Source organism: Erpetoichthys calabaricus, chromosome 6 (assembly GCF_900747795.2).
Source record: "Erpetoichthys calabaricus chromosome 6, fErpCal1.3, whole genome shotgun sequence".
Classification (NCBI taxonomy): Eukaryota; Metazoa; Chordata; class Cladistia; order Polypteriformes; family Polypteridae; genus Erpetoichthys; species Erpetoichthys calabaricus.
Genome location: NC_041399.2, coordinates 118,387,670 through 118,407,938, shown reverse-complemented (window position 1 = coordinate 118,407,938; position 20,269 = coordinate 118,387,670). Strand labels below are relative to the sequence as shown.

At 36.6% G+C, this 20,269-nt stretch overlaps 1 protein-coding gene across 2 annotated transcripts in view; it reads left to right on the top strand.

The window, feature by feature from the left end:
• Nucleotides 1-20,269, top strand: part of zgc:153738 (uncharacterized protein LOC558115 homolog) — a 289,186-nt gene that overhangs the window by 239,056 nt on the left and 29,861 nt on the right. For both annotated transcript variants that reach the window (XM_028803884.2, XM_051928820.1), the window contains exons 14-16: nucleotides 2,587-2,669; nucleotides 11,540-11,647; nucleotides 12,605-12,804. In XM_028803884.2, coding sequence (XP_028659717.1) covers nucleotides 2,587-2,669; nucleotides 11,540-11,647; nucleotides 12,605-12,804 — 391 coding nt within the window. The remainder of the gene's footprint in view (nucleotides 1-2,586; nucleotides 2,670-11,539; nucleotides 11,648-12,604; nucleotides 12,805-20,269) is intronic.

The following is a 20,269-nucleotide window of genomic DNA, read 5'->3' as shown; positions in this document are numbered from 1 at the left end:
GCAAAATAAATGTCTTTCCCCAGGTGACCAAGGTGTTTTTTTAATGAAAACTGCACATTATTTTTATTATATTTTCAGGCATCAGTAAAGTATAATACGTTTACCAACTGGAGCAGTGCTACTGTTAGGCAAGATGTATCAGATTACTTGCCCACCCAATCAAAAATGAGAGAGGTAGAAGATATCTTGCCTATTTTCTGATTGGTTTGAAAATGACACAGTCTAGAAGACATTTGGTTTGTCAGAACGTTGGTGAATTTTATTAGTTGGACCATCAACATTCAGCATTTTTTTGTCTACCTGCAACCAAGCATAATTATACCTTAATTCTTAAGGTATTTGACAATGTTGTCCAACAAATATCTTCTTTTCATCAACTGTGTGAGGTTTACATTGTATTTATATACATTACTTTAAAAACTGCTGGATAACATTAATGTAAGTGTAATGCTATGTATCGTTATCTAGTACACCAAAGCTCAATTAAAAATTTACAGACAGTGCTCCCAAAAGCACAAAAGCTGAGGGTCAATCTGATCATAGTAGTAATCCTAATGAACAGCCCTTTGTTCAGAAACCCCTTCTGTTACAAAGTGAAAATGATTAAGCTAATATCTCTTGTATTGCCAGCTCATCTGTTGAGAAAGGTAACACTGATGATCTAAACATAGATACACCACGTCAACCCATCTTTAAAACTTAACCTAAGTGAGTATTTGGTGTATATGTTAGGTTACTCAGCTCAACCTGGCACAAGTCCTGACCTTGGCTGGAATATTCAGTTAAGTGGGATGCAAGTTTTTGTTTTCCTTGCTAGACTTTTGGCATTATGAAAGATTTGGACACATTCACAATCATGGCTTTACAAACTGGAAGATGGCACTAGAACATAAGAGAAGGTTTCAGAAACATGGTAATAGTCAGTGCCATATACAGAGTACAGCAGTCATAAACAGGTGATACTATTTCCTTTTTACTTGGGCAAAATCAACTAGAAAGTATTGGTTAAGTTAAGCAGTTTTTATATGTAAATTAACTTCAATTTTTGGGACACCATGATGGGAGTAAAAATAATATAGATGATGTATCTACTGGACCTTTTATTCAGCTTTTTAAATACACTATGTTTAAAGATTCTAAACTCACAGATATTAATGAAAGCATTCAACAAAATACAAAGTACACATCCAAAGACACGCTGAGAAAATTATTGCATGCTAGCAAATATGGTGTTAAACCATATTAAATCCAGTTATGATAATGCAGACTCATGTGGGTTTTGCATTAAATGATTAAATGTGATGGAACAAGAGACAGGTGTAATGTGGAACATCTACCTGTCGTGATTAGATTTGTCAGCAATTCTGTGCCTGAAGAGCACTTAATTTATGTACTTAACCTAAATAAATTCCATGCAGAATCCCTGCTAACACAAACCTCCAACAATTCAGTCCATGTTAGTATAGCACTGAAAACATTTTTAGTCAGTCTACGATGGTGCTGCAGCCACGAGTGGATTAAAGGTTGTGGTACAAGTTCTTCTGCAGAAAAAGCTTGCTAGAAAAATTCTATACATACTGTACATTGTTACAGCCACCAGTTGCACTTGGCAGTTGTTCATGCTAATTTTTTAACTGTCTTGCCCCCTACACAGACACTACATTTCATAGCATTATGATATCCTAATACTGAAAAAACTGTTAGACATTTGACAGACTAGTAAACATGCTACTACATAAAACTTACATCTCTGCATTGTCTCTATGTAAAAACTGGAAACATGCTTGATACAAAAAATTTATATGGAGTGGACTTCCTTTGAATTCCAAGTACAATTATTGTATAGACTACTCAATCTGCTAAATAAGGAAGAGAGATTAATTTTAAAATGTTTCAAACAAGCAATATGTAAATGCTTACATGGAATAAAAAGTAATTAATATATTTTAAAATATATGGAAACAATCTGACTTATTTGCTTTCCTCCTTCTTAAAATAACAACTAATATTGAGAAGTTCAAGGCTCTAAGGTCCCAGAGTTTAACAGTTTATTCATTTGATTTCCTAAAATGATTTGCTAAAAAATTGTTCGCCTAATCTATGAATGATTCAACTAGTTGGGCACTCTTTAAACAATGTTTATGTCAGTCCTTAGAAGATCAAAAAAAAAAAAAGTTAGTTTTTCGACCAGTTAAAATAGAGCATTGAACTATACTTACTGCTTTGAAATAAGCACTTTTGTCCACAATTGCTCTTTATTGATCTATTACCCTCTATGTTCAAATGTGACGTCTTCTTCAAAATGTTTTCTTTCTCAGTAAATTGTCTATCAAATGTTCACTAGTCATTTTTCCTACCTGAAATTGCATCCTTCATACAATATGTATAAAATAAATGAAAAGAATACATTTGCAATAACATACTGTACTTTAGAGACTGCATATTTTAATAAATATTTTACAGTATTATATATTTTTAGCCAGGTGAAGTCTGCTTACATTTTCCACAGAAGCTATATTGTATATTAAAAAAGTGTTCTTATAATTTGAAACAATTTTACTATTTCAGTCAATGCTTGTGTTGCAGAACTATTGAATCTTTGTACCAGGAGCTGGTGGAGCAGGGGATACTTAAGCAAGCTAATAATGTAACTTTAAAAGATTATTTGGGTAAGCATCATTTAACTTATTTACTATCAGTGTTGTCTAGTAAATCAAAAATCAATGACATTAATAAAACAAGATAAATAGCAAAAATAAGCAAATTTTTCATACTAGACTACAAATAATTTTGAAAGCCTAAAAAGCTTAATTATACCTAAAATGCAGAATATCATTCTCTGACCTTTTATAATAATAGGGAAGGCAAAATGGAAAGTTATTTTAAAATATTTTAGATAAAACATTTAAATAATTACAGTGCTACATGATCATTCAAAAGTGAATTACATTTTGTATGACACATGGCAGTAAGGCAGAAGACAATTATAGGGGTTTCTCAGGTCATAATCAGCAATGCTGTACCAACTCCACAATACAGAAATTGTATTTGTATATATTTAAAGTATGGTATGCTGTGTTAAATATGGGACTGTATCTATAACCAGGAATGCCCTTCAGAATGACAACATACAACCAGAGTTTCTCTCTAGAGAGATAATTGACCTCTAAGGGTTTGCAGGAAGCAACACAGTGTTTGCTGTTGGGAAGGTTTTGTGCTGTTTGCTGGATTTCGTTCAGATGAAAGAAAATCAGTTTTTAATGGATTATAAACACTACAATTAACATCCCAAGTGGTTTGATGAGATAGATATAGCATACCTACAAATTTCTGCTGGAACTGAAACACTGATTTACCTAATCAAGGATATTCTGGCAGGATAGTTTGTAATTTATTTAGAGGCAGTTAATCACTGCTTGTCCGCTATTACAAACTCTGTACTGTTTAATGAATTGCAGGCAACAGAGCTTAACATTAATTTCTTTTTACTAGAACAATTAATGGACTAAGTTTACTTGTTATGACAACAGTGATTTGTGTCATTAGAGGTTGTGTATGCAATTCTGACAACACAACATTGTGACATTGATAGGTTTTGTATTGAATATCATGTTGTTATTCTTTCTTCAATGTGTGTAAAATGTAGTTTTGTTGAAGAATGGTTTATTTTTGTCCAATGCACTTAAACATAAAATAAAGAATCATATTAAAGTGTATTATGTGAAATTGAGAGGTACCCTGAGGTATAACTCCTATATAACATGATATTCTCCTGTACATCAAATGTAATTAACATGTTAATAGGTTTTATGCCAAACTGCACTGCAGGGAATGGACACCTAAGACAGTGGTCTGCTATTTATGGAGTTTTTTTTAAATATTATTACTATTCAATTTCTGTATTGCATAAATTCTGGTGAAATTTCTGAAAAGTATATAAAACTAAGTCTTTGTCAATATCAGAGCCTTTTTACACCCTGTTACAGTTTGAAGAAGAGGCGGCACCTAGAAGACCTTCAACATATGTGGAAGCGAGGACAGGAGTGATAGTTCGTTACATACTGTATAAGCTTTAAAGCTAGACCAGTCAACCTCTCATTGTCTCTGTTTAATATCCTAACAAACACATTGTATGTCATTCTGGCATCTACACCAACCTTCTAGATTATGACAGCAGAGCAGTGTGGAAAATTACATGAAAGTTTATGAACTGAATTGATAACTAAGCTCAGAAAGAACTGAAAGAAATGGTAAACTGAACAGGGATATGAGTATCATAAGGTATTATCAAATAATAACTTTGATGTAAATCTTTATGTCAACTTATGAAAAATGGCAAATATGGAGAATAAAATGAGAAAAACTGATAATCAAACGAAAGTTTTTGGTGCTTCCTGTCAGGATGTGATGCATATACTCATGGCCCACATCAAATAAACTGAATTTAGAAGCTGAATGCAAAACAGTCCCTAATAAATTTGTGGTGTCTAAATACAGACCTAAAAGGGAAAAAACGTCAAAATTGTGGGATTACTTGTAACAATAGAATCCAGCAATTAAATGAAATTTTCTACTTGTCTGCTCAAAAATTGATATCCTCAAAATTTTATAGTTAGGTCCACAAACTATAGATTTACACCTCTCCAGATGAAACTGAATAAATGTCAAAGAAACAATGATTCCCACAATCTTTAACACATACATAAGTTATACAAAGGCGCAGGAACAAGATCTGGAGAATGGAAAGAGGAAAGCTAGCATTATGAAAGAACCTGATTAAACATTACATACTTATGTTTAATATAAAGTTTCCTGATTGTTGTTTTGTTTCTTTTTTGTTTTTAAATTTAGTGATAAATGGATGAGAGATGTAATTTTTCAGTAAAAACCTGCATACAGAAGATCAAAATTGACCTTTATAGGGAAAGATGGGAAAGGCCTTGAAAGTGGTTGGAAAATAGATATACAAAATTAGTCTAATTTGCACTCTGGGGAGCTTGCAAAGTCAAATGTGTCTTTGTTGAAACAGGAATACAAACCTAAAACTCTAAAGGTTGGCACTTAAGTGCTAAACATGGTGCAACCCTTCCTCCAACATTTGCTAAATAAATTGAAGCTTTGATGCATTTTTAACTTAATTATAGATTAAGACATTTATACGCAATATTGTCAGAACAAATTTGTTTTGTGCTTTCATATCTATAGATAGATAGATAGATAGATAGATAGATAGATAGATAGATAGATAGATAGATAGATAGATAGATAGATAGATAGATAGATAGATAGATAGATAGATAGATAATTGATCCTGAGGGAAATTTAAGTATCAGTAGCCAAGAATTATACCAAGTTAGATACAAATATTTAAGTACACACTATACAAGTAACACTAAGTACAGGCTGTGAAATGCAATCTCAGTAACTGAAAAAGGTTATACAGTGATGACAAAGTAATTAGATATCAGACGTAGTGCATAGCTAATATAGCTTAATGAGGTAGTCCCCACAAGAGCAGAGAAGGAACATCAGTCCCAGAACCCACCTCCCCCACCCCTTGTTGGGAAGAGTTAGAGTCTAAAGGGTCTGGGGACAAAAAATTTCTTGTATCTGTCAATATAGTAGTTCTGTAATATCAACCTACTACTAAACAAACCCCTCTGCTTAATTATGGTGGTTTTGTAGTGGGTGATGTTCATTGCTCATAATACATAGCAGCTTACATATTGTCTTCTTCTCTGCCACTGTCACCAGAGACTTCATTTCATTGCCTACCACAGATCCGGCTCGCCTTATCAGCTTGTCAATATAATCAGCATCTTCTTTAAGCTACCTCCCTAGCACACTGCAGCATAAAAGATAACATTGGCAACTACTGACTGATAAAACATCTACAGGAGTTTCTTACATATGTTACAGGAGCCCAGCCTCCTCAGAAAATAGAGCCGGCTTTGCTCCTTCCTGTACAGCAGGGTTCTTCAGCTAGTTTCTTTTGTGCGCCATGATTACTATAAATGTTAAATGTTAGGAGGGCCAAGCATAATTCTTGGCTCTCAGCATTCACATGTGAACGAGATGAACAACACTAAATATAACACTGTATCACTGGGTGTTTATTGACATTAATATTTGTTATTATTATTATTTTTTTTAATTGATTTGAATTACCCAACCTAAAAAAAAAACCTCACAAATCTACGTTGGAATGCCATTTAACAATGGTCTGGACTATCATTTCTTTGACTGAGCTTCTCACCCTATCTTTAAGGGAAAGCCCAGACACCCTGCGGAGGAAACTCATTTCAGCCGCTTGTATTCGCGATCTCGTTCTTTCGGTCACTACCCATAGCTCATGACCATAGGTGAGGGTAGGAACATAGATCGACTGGTAAATTGAGAGCTTCGCCTTGCGGCTCAGCTCCTTTTTCACCACGACAGACCGATGCAATGCCCGCATTACTGCGGATGCCGCACCGATCCGCCTGTCGATCTCACGCTCCATTCTTCCCTCACTCGTGAACAAGACCCCGAGATACTTGAACTCCTCCACTTGGGGCAGGATCTCGCTACCAACCCTGAGAGGGCACTCCACCCTTTTCCGGCTGAGGACCATGGTCTCGGATTTGGAGGTGCTGATTCTCATCCCAGCCGCTTCACACTCGGCTGCGAACCGATCCAGAGAGAGCTGAAGATCACGGCCTGATGAAGCAAACAGGACAACATCATCTGCAAAAAGCAGTGACCCAATCCTGAGCCCACCAAACCGGACCCCCTCAACACCCTGGCTGCGCCTAGAAATTCTGTCCATAAAAGTTATGAACAGAATCGGTGACAAAGGGCAGCCCTGGCGGAGTCCCAACTCTCACTGGAAACGGGTTCGACTTACTGCCGGCAATGCGGACCAAGCTCTGGCACCGATCGTACAGGGACTGAACAGCCCTTATCAGGGGGGCCGGTACCCCATACTCTCGGAGTACCCCCCACAGGATTCCCCGAGGGACACGGTCGAATGCCTTTTCTAAGTCCACAAAACACATGTAGACTGGTTGGGCAAACTCCCATGCACCCTCCAGGACCCTGCTAAGGGTATAGGTAACCAGTGTAGTGACATCAAAACTGGAGAAATGTGCTCGGATTTTCTTTTCCTGGTAAGGATTCTAGCAGCTGCATTCTGCACTAGTTGCAAACAATTTATGTCTTTTTTGGGTAGTCCTGAGAGGAGTGCGTTACAGTAATCTAGTCGACTGAAAACAAACGCGTGAACTAATTTCTCCGCATCTTTCAATGATATAAGAGGTCTAACTTTTGCTATGTTTCTTAAGTGGAAAAAATGCTGTCCTAGTGATCTGATTAATATGCGATTTAAAATTTAGATTACAGTCAACGGTTACCCCTAAGCTTTTTACTTCCGTCTTGACTTTTAATCCTAATGCATCCAGTTTATTTCTAATAGCCTCATTGTATCCATTATTGCCAATCACTAAGATTTCGGTTTTCTCTTTATTTAATTTGAGAAAGTTACTATTCATCCATTCTGAGATACAAGTTAGACATTGTGTTAGTGAATCAAGAGATTCAGGGTCATCAGGTACAATTGATGAATACAGCTGTGTGTCATCAGCATAGCTGTGGTAGCTCACGTTGTGCCCTGAGATAATCTGACCTAACGGAAGCATGTAGATTGAGAAGAGCAGCGGACCCAGGATAGAGCTTTGTGGAACACCATATTGGATATCATGTGTCTTTGAATTATAATTACCACAACTAACAAAGAATTTTCTCCCTGCCAGGTAGGATTTAAACCAATTTAAGACGCTGCCAGAGAGGCCCACCCATTGACTAAGGCGATTTCTAAGAATATTATGATCAATGGTGTCAAATGCGGCACTCAGATCTAAGAGGATGAGAACAGATAAATGACCTCTGTCTGCATTTACCCGCAAATCATTTACTACATTAACGAGTGCAGTTTCTGTGCTGTGATTTGTTCTAAAACCTGACTGAAATTTATCAAGAATAGCATGTTTATTGAGGTGCTCATTTAACTGCATAATGACTGCCTTCTCTAGAATTTTACTTAAGAAAGGCAGGTTAGAGATAAGTCTATAATTTTCAAGAGCAGAGGGGTCGAGATTATTTTTCTTAAGTAGGGGTTTAACTACAGCAGTCTTAAGACAGTCTGGGAAGACCCCCGTACCTAATGACAAATTTACTATGTCAAGAACATTATCAATTAGCACGCCCGATACTTCTTTGAAAAAATTTGTTGGTATTGGGTCAAGGGCACAGGTGGAGAGTTTCATTTGAGAAATTATTTTATGTAAATCAGGTAAATCTATCCTAGTGAAAGAGTTTAGTTTGTTTATAACGGAATACTGGGGTTTAGGAGGATCCTTAGTGTTGGGGAGATATACTATGTTATTTCTAATATCATTAATTTTTTGATTGAAAAATACAGCGATAGCCTCACAGGTTTTACTGGAAGTACTTAGGAGGCATTCCTTTGAGTTACCTGGGTTTAACAGACGATCAATCGTCGAAAATAAGATTCTGGGATTACTAGCATTGTTATTTATAATCTTCGAGAAATAGCAGCACCTCTCAAGACGGACTGTGTTATTGTATTCTGTTATTTTAACTTTTAATATTTCATAGTGGATAGTTAGTTTAGTCTTCCTCCATTTACGCTCAGCTCTACGGCATGTTCTCTTTAAATCAGAAACATCCGAGTTAACCTCTGTTATAGCACGTCTTTATTTAAAAACAGCAGTGTCAGATTGGGGGGAGCGTGAAAGCGACTGAGAAAATAAAACTATGTTTTTATTGTATAATAGTAACAATAAGAGCATCTCACTACTCAAAACGTTTATTTTGTGACACGATTTGAAATTGAAAAAAATTAAATTTTTACTTAAGAGAATCTGTGCCAAACTTTTTAAAAACCTAGCATGATCTAATTATTATCATTTTAGAATAAGCATTCATACTGGGGAAAAGGATTTTCTCCTTTTCTACTCTTAAAAGTTTTACTCTGGCTGTTGGCCTTCCTCTCTTTCTCATGGGTGGGGGTTGAATTGAAGTTTGACTTGCTTCTCTGACAATAATAGTAATATGAGTATACATAATATATATATATATATATATATATATATATATATATATATATATATATATATATATATATATGTATATGTATATATAGGTATACAGTATAATAATAATACGCTTTTATTTTTTTTTCTTTTCTTGGAACCTCTGTGGTGATTAGCAATTGTTATGCTTTTACCGCATTTTTTTAAAATCTGAGCTAAGATTTTAACCACTGTCAGTATATCAGTTTAACATTTAATTCACCTTAGACAGGCACTGTGCATCTTTTTTGTCTTTTTCCATTTGGAAATGTATTAGTTAGTAAAGTGATTGTACGATTCAACAATGAAGATGTGAAATTAGTTGTAAAGCTGAATTCTAAAACATAATTTCTTTTATAACAGGTGAAGGTTAATTGTGATCAATCAATACATTTTGTAAGTTGGAATTTTAAAGGTTTCAATCAGGAATTTAAGAGAAAAAAAGTATTCTAACATCTTCCATCTTTAACAAATAAAGATCAGTTTTATCCGATTTTTTTATTCTGTGATAGAAAAATCAGAGATATGGGAATTTCAGTCCATCACACAAACAAATCCATTTGTAGCAACAGGGAGACTTTCAGGGAGATATTTGTGGAGCCTATATAAATCTAAATTAATCTAAATTAATTCTGGTTAACATATATGCAGCATGTATGCAGAACAGTATTTTTTTGTATCAGCACACTGTTTTGCAAAAAATGTTATCAGTAATAATCTACTACTCTATGTTAAATCTTACAAATACGATGCTATTGCCATCTCTAAACATTCCCCTCCTATTTTGGAGCTCAAATTGTTATCCCCATAAACTCATCTCACAACTGGCAACTTCACCCATTCTAGTTAGCGGATGAGGATTTTATAAAATTCATTGCCAAAAATTTTGCATCAGAGACCAATGTTTCCCCAGAGTTTTCTACAGGAACACCCTGATAAACCCTGAAGGCAGTTTTTAGAAGGCAAATTATCTTGCATGTTTTATTTAAAACTAAATTTCATACTAGAAAGTCATCTGGTACAGAGATTTCCAGGATTGGTCATGTACAGTATGTGCTTTTTCACATGAGGCACTCTATATGAAAAGGTTGGCTTTTCAATCATAATTTAATATTTTTACTACAACAGAAGCAGAATACGTTATTTTTAAGTTACATCAATAAAGGTTTAGCTCAACAAATACATAATGTGATAATTCACAATGCAATAACAGATTAATAACATAGCAGGAAACATTAATAAGCACAAAGAGATAATTAACATATTTAAAAAATATTATAAATCCTTATGCTCTTCACAATATAAACAAAGCACAGCTCAAGACAAGGATTTTTTTTTTGATAAAATATAAATACCAAAGCTAGATACTTTCTGTGCAAAACAGGTTGATAATCCCAGAATTACAAAATACCATAAACTCACTGCAGAGCAGAAAAGCTCAATCCCAAAATGGCTGTCCAATGGAATTTTAATTAAAATATCTGTACTTTAAATCACAAAATGTATTGTACATTTATAGCAAACAAAATCCACCACCAACTGACAATAATAAGGCCTATGTAAATGAAAGCACAAAATGATTTGAAAATAGTAACTAAAGTGGATACTGTACTACTCCTTATGTTACATACTTATCTGTGCAAAGCTAGTTTACTTCATTTGTAAGTAAAAAAACAGAAATCACTTGTTCCACATTGATTGCAACTAAGGTAGAAAGAAATATTATTAGGTTGTGTGCACGTTTTCTTATTTGTGGAATGCTGGACATCAAAACCACTGTAACTCCAGATCAATTTGTAATGTTAGCCCTGACAAATAAATTAATAGCTTGTATTGAACTGATGTCCCATGTAAAGCTTGTTCCTAACTTTGCACCAAATGCTACCAAGTTAGGCTTCAGTCATCATGACCATGAAATGGCTAAGAGTGGGATTTACAATGCACATATGGATGGAAGAAAATCCATTATGGGCAGTACTGCCTTAAAAGTTTTAGGGGCTTGGATTTGTATAAATTCTGATCCATGCAAAGTCTTTTACATTCCAAAGATAGGTACCTTAGGTTAATTGCCAGCTATGATTCGTTCTAATATCATTAAGGGGTGGTATGGTCATGCAAAGAAAAGGTGTTCTATTCCATATTGATTTATGCTTATGTGCTAAATGCTGCGAGAAGAAACTGTGGCTTCCAGTGTTCGATAATGGAAAATGTGGGTTTGAAAAATGTTGTAGTGGCTAGAAATAAATTAAGCATCCTTAACTTAAAAAAAAATAATAAAGTTTGAAAAGCAAAGAAATAAGTACAATAGTCAAAAAGATAGCACATAATGGATTTTAACCTACCTGTTGTTTTGATTAAGTTGTATTAAATAGCTCTTTTTCATTTTTTTCATTCTTCTTTCTGATTAGGAGAATACAGCTATCTGGGAACAACTTTACGTCAAACTGATATTGAGCCTATGCCATCATTGTCTGATGTACGACAAGTGATATCCCTGAATGCTATTTTACCTTTAGGTATGACATTGCCTAAAACAGATGTACTATTGCGTTTTATTTACAAATTATATATTCAATCAAGTCAGTTGAGGACTGTTTTTCATTTTAAGTCAACTTCTGGAAAGAAGGTTAAAGCAGCATGACATATCCTGTAATTTTAAAACTCATTAACTGAGCAACTGTGGAATTTCTTTAACAAAAGTCATTGCAAAAAAAATTAGCAGTCTCCAAAAATCATAATAAGCCAACATTATTAGATGTGATTCAAGATTTTAGCTAAAATTTTGGAAATGCAAATAGCTGAACTAAATAGAAAAAATGCTTCCATCCCTTCTTCTGTTAATGTATTCCAGTAAAGGCTTATATTAACCTGGACATCTCTCAAACATACACAAAGCCTGTAATTATTTTTTCCTAAAACTGAGTGTGCTCTGGCAGTTTAGGTAATTAATTGGCTAAAAGTTTTTTTCCCATTCTAATGTAAATATTAAGGAATAATCTTAGTATATTTATAAAAAACAAAAGAAGTCCTCCGTACCTGATCTACCTAACAAATTGACTTTCACTGGCCACTGTGTTCAAAAGAATGATTGTGCTCTTTCTTTTCATCTTTATAAACTATTTTCTTTGTTTATATTTAACTTTTGTTTTGATTCATCTCCAGTTCATTTCTCTACTCTGTAATCATTTTTGTCTTTCCTTCAAGGTCTCATTTTTCGTTACAGACTAGGACTCTACCATATTATCTATCTATCTATTACACAATGCTTGAAATAGCTGTTTGAAACAGCAGTCTTTCATCTCTTATATATATATAGAGTTGGTGACCCCTGACTTTTTAGATCAGCCAGCACAACCATCTCCTAATATTTTTTTCTTTCAGTCTTCTGGAGTTTTTTAATTAAAATGTTTAAGTCTTAATTATATATTGAGTTATATTTTCTTTTACTAATTGTTTTGAATGCCTTTTCACAGGTTCTGCATGTGTTCATGAAAATGCACCTCTTGTAAAGTCCATCCTTTTAGTAGGTCCCAAAGGAGTTGGCAAAAAAATGTTGGTCCATGTTATCTGTACTGAAACAGGGGCAAACCTTTTTGATCTATCCCCTCTGAATATTGCTGGCAAATACACGGGAAAGAGTGGTCTACAAATGATGCTCCACATGGTGTTCAAGGTAAAGGCCTTATCAAGCATTTGCCTACTTTTCAAAAATGTATTATATCCTTTTTATTACCAGTGCCTAATTATTAAATTATATATATATTATATATATACACATACACATATATATACACATATACATACATATATATATATACACACATATATATATACATATATATATATATATATATATATATATATATATATATATATATATATATACATACACACACACACATATATATATATACACATATATACATATACATATATATATATATATATATATATATATATATATATATATATATACATATACATATATATATATAGGGCGGCACGGTGGCGCAGTGGGTAGCGCTGCTGCCTCGCAGTTGGGAGATCTGGGGGCCTGGGTTCGCTTCCCGGGTCCTCCCTGCGTGGAGTTTGCATGTTCTCCCCGTGTCTGCGTGGGTTTCCTCCGGGCGCTCCGGTTTCCTCCCACAGTCCAAAGACATGCAGGTTAGGTGGATTGGCAATTCTAAATTGGCCCTAGTGTGTGCTTGGTGTGTGGGTGTGTTTGTGTGTGTCCTGCGGTGGGTTGGCACCCTGCCCAGGTTTGATTCCCTGCCTTGTGCCCTGTGTTGGCTGGGATTGGCTCCAGCAGACCCCCGTGACCCTGTGTTCGGATTCAGCGGGTTGGAAAATGGATGGATGGATGGAATATATATATATATATCCATCCATCCATCCATTTTCCAACCCGCTGAATCTGAACACAGGGTCACGGGGGTCTGCTGGAGCCAATCCCAGCCAACACAGGGCACAAGGCAGGGAACCAATCCTGGGCAGGGTGCCAACCCACCGCAGGAAACACACAAACACACCCACACACCAAGCACACACTAGGGCCAATTTAGAATCGCCAATCCACCTAACCGGCATGTCTTTGGACTGTGGGAGGAAACCGGAGCGCCCGGAGGAAACCCACACAGACACGGGGAGAACATGCAAACTCCACACAGGGCGGACCCGGGAAGCGAACCCGGGTCCCCAGATCTCCCAACTGCGAGGCAGCAGCGCTACCCACTGCGCCACCGTGCCGCCCACTATATATATATATATATATATATATATATATATACATATATATATACATATATATATATATATATATATATATATATATATATATATATATATATATATATATATATATATATATATATATATATATATACACATATACATATATATATATACATATACATATACGAGGGGGGACCCAAAAATAACCGGAATTTTGTTGTTGTTAGGTTGGTACTTGTAGTACGTGGTTGGGCCGCTAGGGCGATCTAGTTACACTCCTCACATGTCAGTCTGCCAAGTGCCATCAGTCTGGAAGGTTGTGCTTGTGTTCAGTGAATTTTTTTGTAAAAGTAGGTTGTGCAACAGTGTGAGAAGGAAACGCCCTGATTTGTGGGAGTCGGGCAATTGGTTCTTTCATCATGACAACGCTCCATCTCACACTGCTCTCAGCATTCGCCAATTTTTGGCAAGAAACGGTATGACAACCCTGAACCACCCACCCTACTCACCGGATTTAGCTCTGTGTGATTTCTTTTTGTTCCCTCGGATGAAAAAAGACTTGAAAGGAAGGCGTTTTGCTGACGTCGAAGAGGTAAAACAAGAAACAACCAGAGCATTAATGGGCATTACTTCAGATGAATTTAAAAAATGTTTCGAACAATGGAACAAACGGTTAGATACGTGTATTTTCGCCAATGGAGAGTACTTTGAAGGAGACTAATTGTAGTTTGTACAGAAAATTAAATTAAACACGTTTTAAAAATATTTCCGGTTATTTCTGGGTCCCCCCTCGTATACAGTAATCCCTCGCTATATCGCGCTTCGCCTTTCGCGGCTTCACTCCATCGTGGATTTTATATGAAGCATATTTAAATATATATCGCGGATTTTTCGCTGCTTCGCGGGTTTCTGCGGACAATGGGTCTTTTAATTTCTGGTACATGCTTCCTCAGTTGGTTTGCCCAGTTGATTTCATACAAGGGACGCTATTGGCAGATGGCTGAGAAGCTACCCAGCTTACATTTCTCTTTCTCTTGCGCTGACTTTCTCTGATCCTGACGTAGGGGGATTGAGCAGGGGGGCTGTTCCCACACCTAGACGATACGGACGCTAGTCTAAAAATGCTGAAAGATTATCTTCACGTTGCTATCTTTTGTGCAGCTGCTTCCTGAAACGACATGCTGCACCGTGCTTCGCATACTTAAAAGCTCGAAGGGCACATATTGATTTTTGCTTGCTTGTTTTTCTCTGTCTGTCTCTCTCTTTCTGTGCTCTTGACGGAGGGGGTGTGAGCTGCCGCCTTCAACAGCTTTGTGCCGCGGTGCTTCGCATACTTAAAAGCCAGTTAGGTCCATAAATATTTGGACAGAGACAACTTTTTTCTAATTTTGGTTCTGTACATTACCACAATGAACTTTAAATGAAACAACTCAGATGCAGTTGAAGTGCAGACTTTCAGCATTAATTCAGTGGGGTGAACAAAACGATTGCATAAAAATGTGAGGCAACTAAAGCATTTTTTTAACACAATCCCTTCATTTCAGGGGCTCAAAAGTAATTGGACAATTGACTGAAAGGCTATTTCATGGGCAGGTGTGGGCAAATCCGTCGTTACGTCATTATCAATTAAGCAGATAAAAGGCCTGGAGTTGATTTGAGGTGTGGTGCTTACATGTGGAAGATTTTTCTGTGAACAGACAACATGCGGTCAAAGGAGCTTTACATGCAGGTGAAAGAAGCCGTCCTTAAGCTGCGAAAACAGAAAAAACCCATCCGAGAAATTGCTACAATATTATGAGTGCCAAAAGGGACTCTGCTCTGTTGTGCCCTTAACCTGCAATTGCTGAGCGCTTTGAGTAGTGAGAAAAGCGCTATATAAATGCAAAGAATTAAAAGAATTATTATTATTAAGGTGTACCTAATAAAGTAGCCAAAGAGTGAGAGTGAGTGTGTGTAAAAATTAAAGGGACACTTTTTAATCGGAGTATAGCATAAAGTCAATTAAATTTCTGGGATATTGATCTAGGCACTTAAGTAGCAGAGGGGGTTGTTAATCAGTTTCAGCTGCTTTGACATTAATTAAATTAACAACAGGTGCACTAGAGGGGCAAGAATGAGACAACCACCAAAACAGGAATGGTTTAACAGGTGGAGGCCACTGACATTTTTCCATCCTCTTTTCTGACTGTTTTTTTTTCCCACTAGTTTTGCATTTGGCTACAGTCAGTGTCACTATTGGTAGCATGAGGCGATACCTGGACCCTACAGAGATTGCACAGGTAGTCCACCTTCTCCAGGATGGCACATCAATACATGCCATTGCCAGAAGGTTTGCTGTATATCCCAGCATCGTCTCAAGGGCAAGGAGGAGATTCCAGGAGACTGGCACTCTAGGAAAGCTGGACAGGGCCATAGAAGGTTCTTAAACCATCAGCAGGACTGGTATTTGCTCCTTTGCACAAGGAGGAACAGGATGAGCACTGCCAGTGCTCTACAAAATGACCTCCAGCAGGCCACTGGTGTGAATGTCTCTGACCAAACAATCAGAAATAGACTTCATGAGGGTGGCCTGAGGGCCCGACATCCTCTAGTGGGCCCTGTGCTCACTGGCCGGCACCATGGAGCTCGATTGGCATTTGCCATAGAATACCAGAATTGGCAGGTCCACCACTAGCGCCCTGTGCTTTTCACAGATGAGAGCAGGTTCACCCTGAGCACATGTGACAGACGTGAAAGAGTCTGGAGAAGTCGTGGAGAATGTTATGCTGCCTGTAACATCGTTCAGCATGACCGGTTTAGTGGTGAGTCAGTGATGGTCTGGAGGGGTATATCCATAGAGGGACGCACAGACCTCTACAGGCTAGACAACGGCACCTTGACTGCCATTAGGTATTGGGAAGAAATCCTTGGATCCATTGTCAGACCCTATGCTGGTGCTGTGGGTCCTGGGTTCCTCCTGGTGCATTGGCAATGTCCGGCCTCAAGTGGCAAGAGTATGCAGGCAGTTCCTGGAGGATAAAGGAATTGATACCATTGTCTGGTCCCCACTCTCGCCTGACCTAAATCCAATAGAACACCTCTGGGACATTATGAGTGGAGGAAAGGGGGTGGGGTAGGGGGGTTTATGGCAGTTCTGATGCAATGCTAGAGAAAAGTTGCAAAGGTAAAAATTCCACACTCTCTCTCTTTTTTCATTTCATGTTTCTGTAAGACAATCAAATCAATGTCATATCACATAAGTGCTAAATAAGTTATCTTTGAGTGGCACTAAAACCAAAATAAGTCTCTAGTACCTCTGTATTTAACTCACCAGTCTGCCAGGTAGCTTGCAATGCTGACTGCCCTAATATACTGGCACAGTTCTATGAAATATGTGTGTAATGATTATTCCTACCTATTATTCCATTTTGAAGTATCTTGGCTAATTTATGCAAAGAACACAACATAACAATCCAAGTAATGCACAGTGTCAGTTTTTTAGTGAGATGGTAGCTGAGAAGATCTTTTTTAGCATGCCAGGAGCAAAGGCATAGGAAGACCAATGTTTTCCAACTGTTTATCTTTGGCGTCACGTTCTTGTAACCTAAACAATCCCAAGGCACACCACGATTCTACCAACCACAAAAGCATAAAATTTCTTAGACATGCTAAACTGGGAGAGGGGAGAGCAAAAAAATCAACTCGGAGACTGCCGAGACACAACACTTGCATAATTTTCAATTGTTGAAGGTGATGAAGAATTGAGGATAGTATTTACAGAGTTTTAAGCAGAAGTTTTAATGTATGTCCATTTAAGAGATGCATATTCTTTCAATGAAATCAGTCTTTAGAAGTGCATTCAAAGTCAAAAGTTCTTTAGATCATTCTTTTACTTTAACACATCTGTGTTTTGTATGCTATGCCAATTTGAGAATTAATATATTGGCCTTGTTCTCATATTGCCTTTTCTACTTGCCTTTTAGGAAGGCATTCAAATTCAGGTTGTACTTGCTCTTGTAGAATTTTGTTAAAAGTTCAGGTTTAAGGCCATTGTTTAAGTATACCATTCATTTTTTTTATTCCTTTGTGTTAATTCTACATTAATTTTCTGTTTACTTCATAATTTATGTATTCATTTTATAATTACATTTTTTTAATGTTAGATGCAATTAATTGTGATTAATTACATACATTTATGCAATTAATAAGTTAATTTTTTTAATCGAATCCCAGCACTAGTATATACCCTTAATATACCCTTGCAGTTTTTGAGCTTTCAGAGGTCCTGTTATCTCTGGATGCACAGAAAGCTCTTGATAGAGATGAATCTAGATAGCATATGTGTTTACTATGCTACACAAATAATGGTTCTGAGCCAATATACAAGTTTGAATCAGTTTACAATATTACAGCCCAAACTCCTCTGTCCTCTGTTCATATTAAAATATGGAACTAAACACAATTCTCCATTATCGCCAATTTTTTTGTAACTGCTGTTGAACCCTGACTGTTCTTTTCTGCAAACAATAGGAGGTAAAAAGCATGATAAAGTAAGCAAATACAAAAAAAGATCTGTCTATGCTGATGGTGTGGTTGTGTATAATATCAAGCATTTATACTCATCATTGCCACACAAAGTAAATCTATTGCATGAATTTCTGGGTTTCAAAATTAACTTGAATAACAGTGTGCTTTTATTATTGAACATCAGACTAAAATAGACCACTTTTTGTGCTCAAATATCTAGAAGTTACAGCTACAATGAAATTGAAAAACCTGTTTACATTTAATATTTGTAATTTTATGAAGTGCAACAGAAAATGTATTAATAGTCAATCATCTTCATCTATACATTTCACTTTAGCTTGGAGAATTAAGGAAAATTAATCAAGTTAAATGAGTGTTTCTTTCAAACAACCTTTTAAGAATACTCATATAAACTGTATAATAGCAAATCATTTTTTATGCTAGTAATGAAAACATGAAGCGGACCAACTTTGCCAAAGCTCAAACACCCACTGCCTGTCTTTTCAAAAAACTGACTGCACTAGGCAATCTTCTGGCAGTGAGTCTTTAGAATCAACTGCTATGATGTTTAATTAGATATTCCCCACTTTTTTAACCTATACTGTATTTCATTTGAGGAAGGTAGTAGGTATCAAGACATCACTAGACCTCCATAATGTTTGGGACAAAGACACATCCTTGATTTACCCCAGTGCTCATAATTTAAATTTACAAATCAAACAATTGAAACATGATTAAAGTGTACATTTTAGTCTTTAATTTAAGGATATTCACATATATTTTGGTTATGCCTTGTAGAAATGGCAACACATTTTATACATAGTGCCCCCTATTTCAGGGCACCATATTGATTGGGGTAATTGGCGTCACAGGTGTCTGTGATTACTGTGGTTTGTTTCATTGCTTCATTGTTCCATGCTTTGGAGCTTGTTGTTGTCATTGTTCAACATGAGGACAAGAACTTTGCAAAGTAAAAGAAGCCATTAGGAGGCTGAAAATAGAATAAAGAATAAAACTATGAGAGTCATTGGTAAAACCTTAGGATTACCTAAATCAACTGTCTGGGATGTCATTAAGAAGAAAGAACGCACTGGTGAGCTCAGTAATTGCGAAGCAACGGGTAGGCTAAGGAAGACCTCCACTGCTGATGACAGAAGAATACTCACTATAAAAAAAAAAGTCCAAAACGCCTGTGCAACAGATCAGAAACAGTCTTCAAGAAGCAAATGTGCATGTTTCAGAGACTTAATGAACAAAAATACAGAAGCCACACTGCAAGATGCAAACCACTAGATTAGGATGCAAACCACTAGATTAGACACAAAAACAGAATTGCCAGATAACAGTTTGTAAAAAATACTGAAGAGAGCCTGCAGAATTCTGGAAAAAGGTCTTGTGAACAGACAAGACAAAGATAAACCTTTATCAGAATGATGGCAAGAGCAAAATGTGGAGACAAAAAGGAATGGCCCAAGATCCAAATCATACCACCTCTTCTGTTACACATGATTGTGGTAGTGTTATGGCTTGGGCATACTTGATTGCCACAGATACTGGCATACTTAATCCTCATTGATGATGTAGCTGCTCACAGCGGTTGCACAATAAATTATGAAGTTTATAGAAAGATCTGCTCAAGTTCCAGTAATTGCCTTAAAACGCATTAGATGGCCCCTGTCCTATAAGGTCCATCCATCCATTATCCAACCCGCTATATCCTAACTACAGGGTCACGGGGGTCTGCTGGAGCCAATCCCAGCCAACACAGGGCGCAAGGTAGGAAACAAACCCCGGGCAGGGCGCCAGCCCACCGCAGGGTGCGCACACACGCACACACACACACTCCCACACACTAGGGACAATTTAGAATCACCAATGCACCTAACCTGCATGTCTTTGGA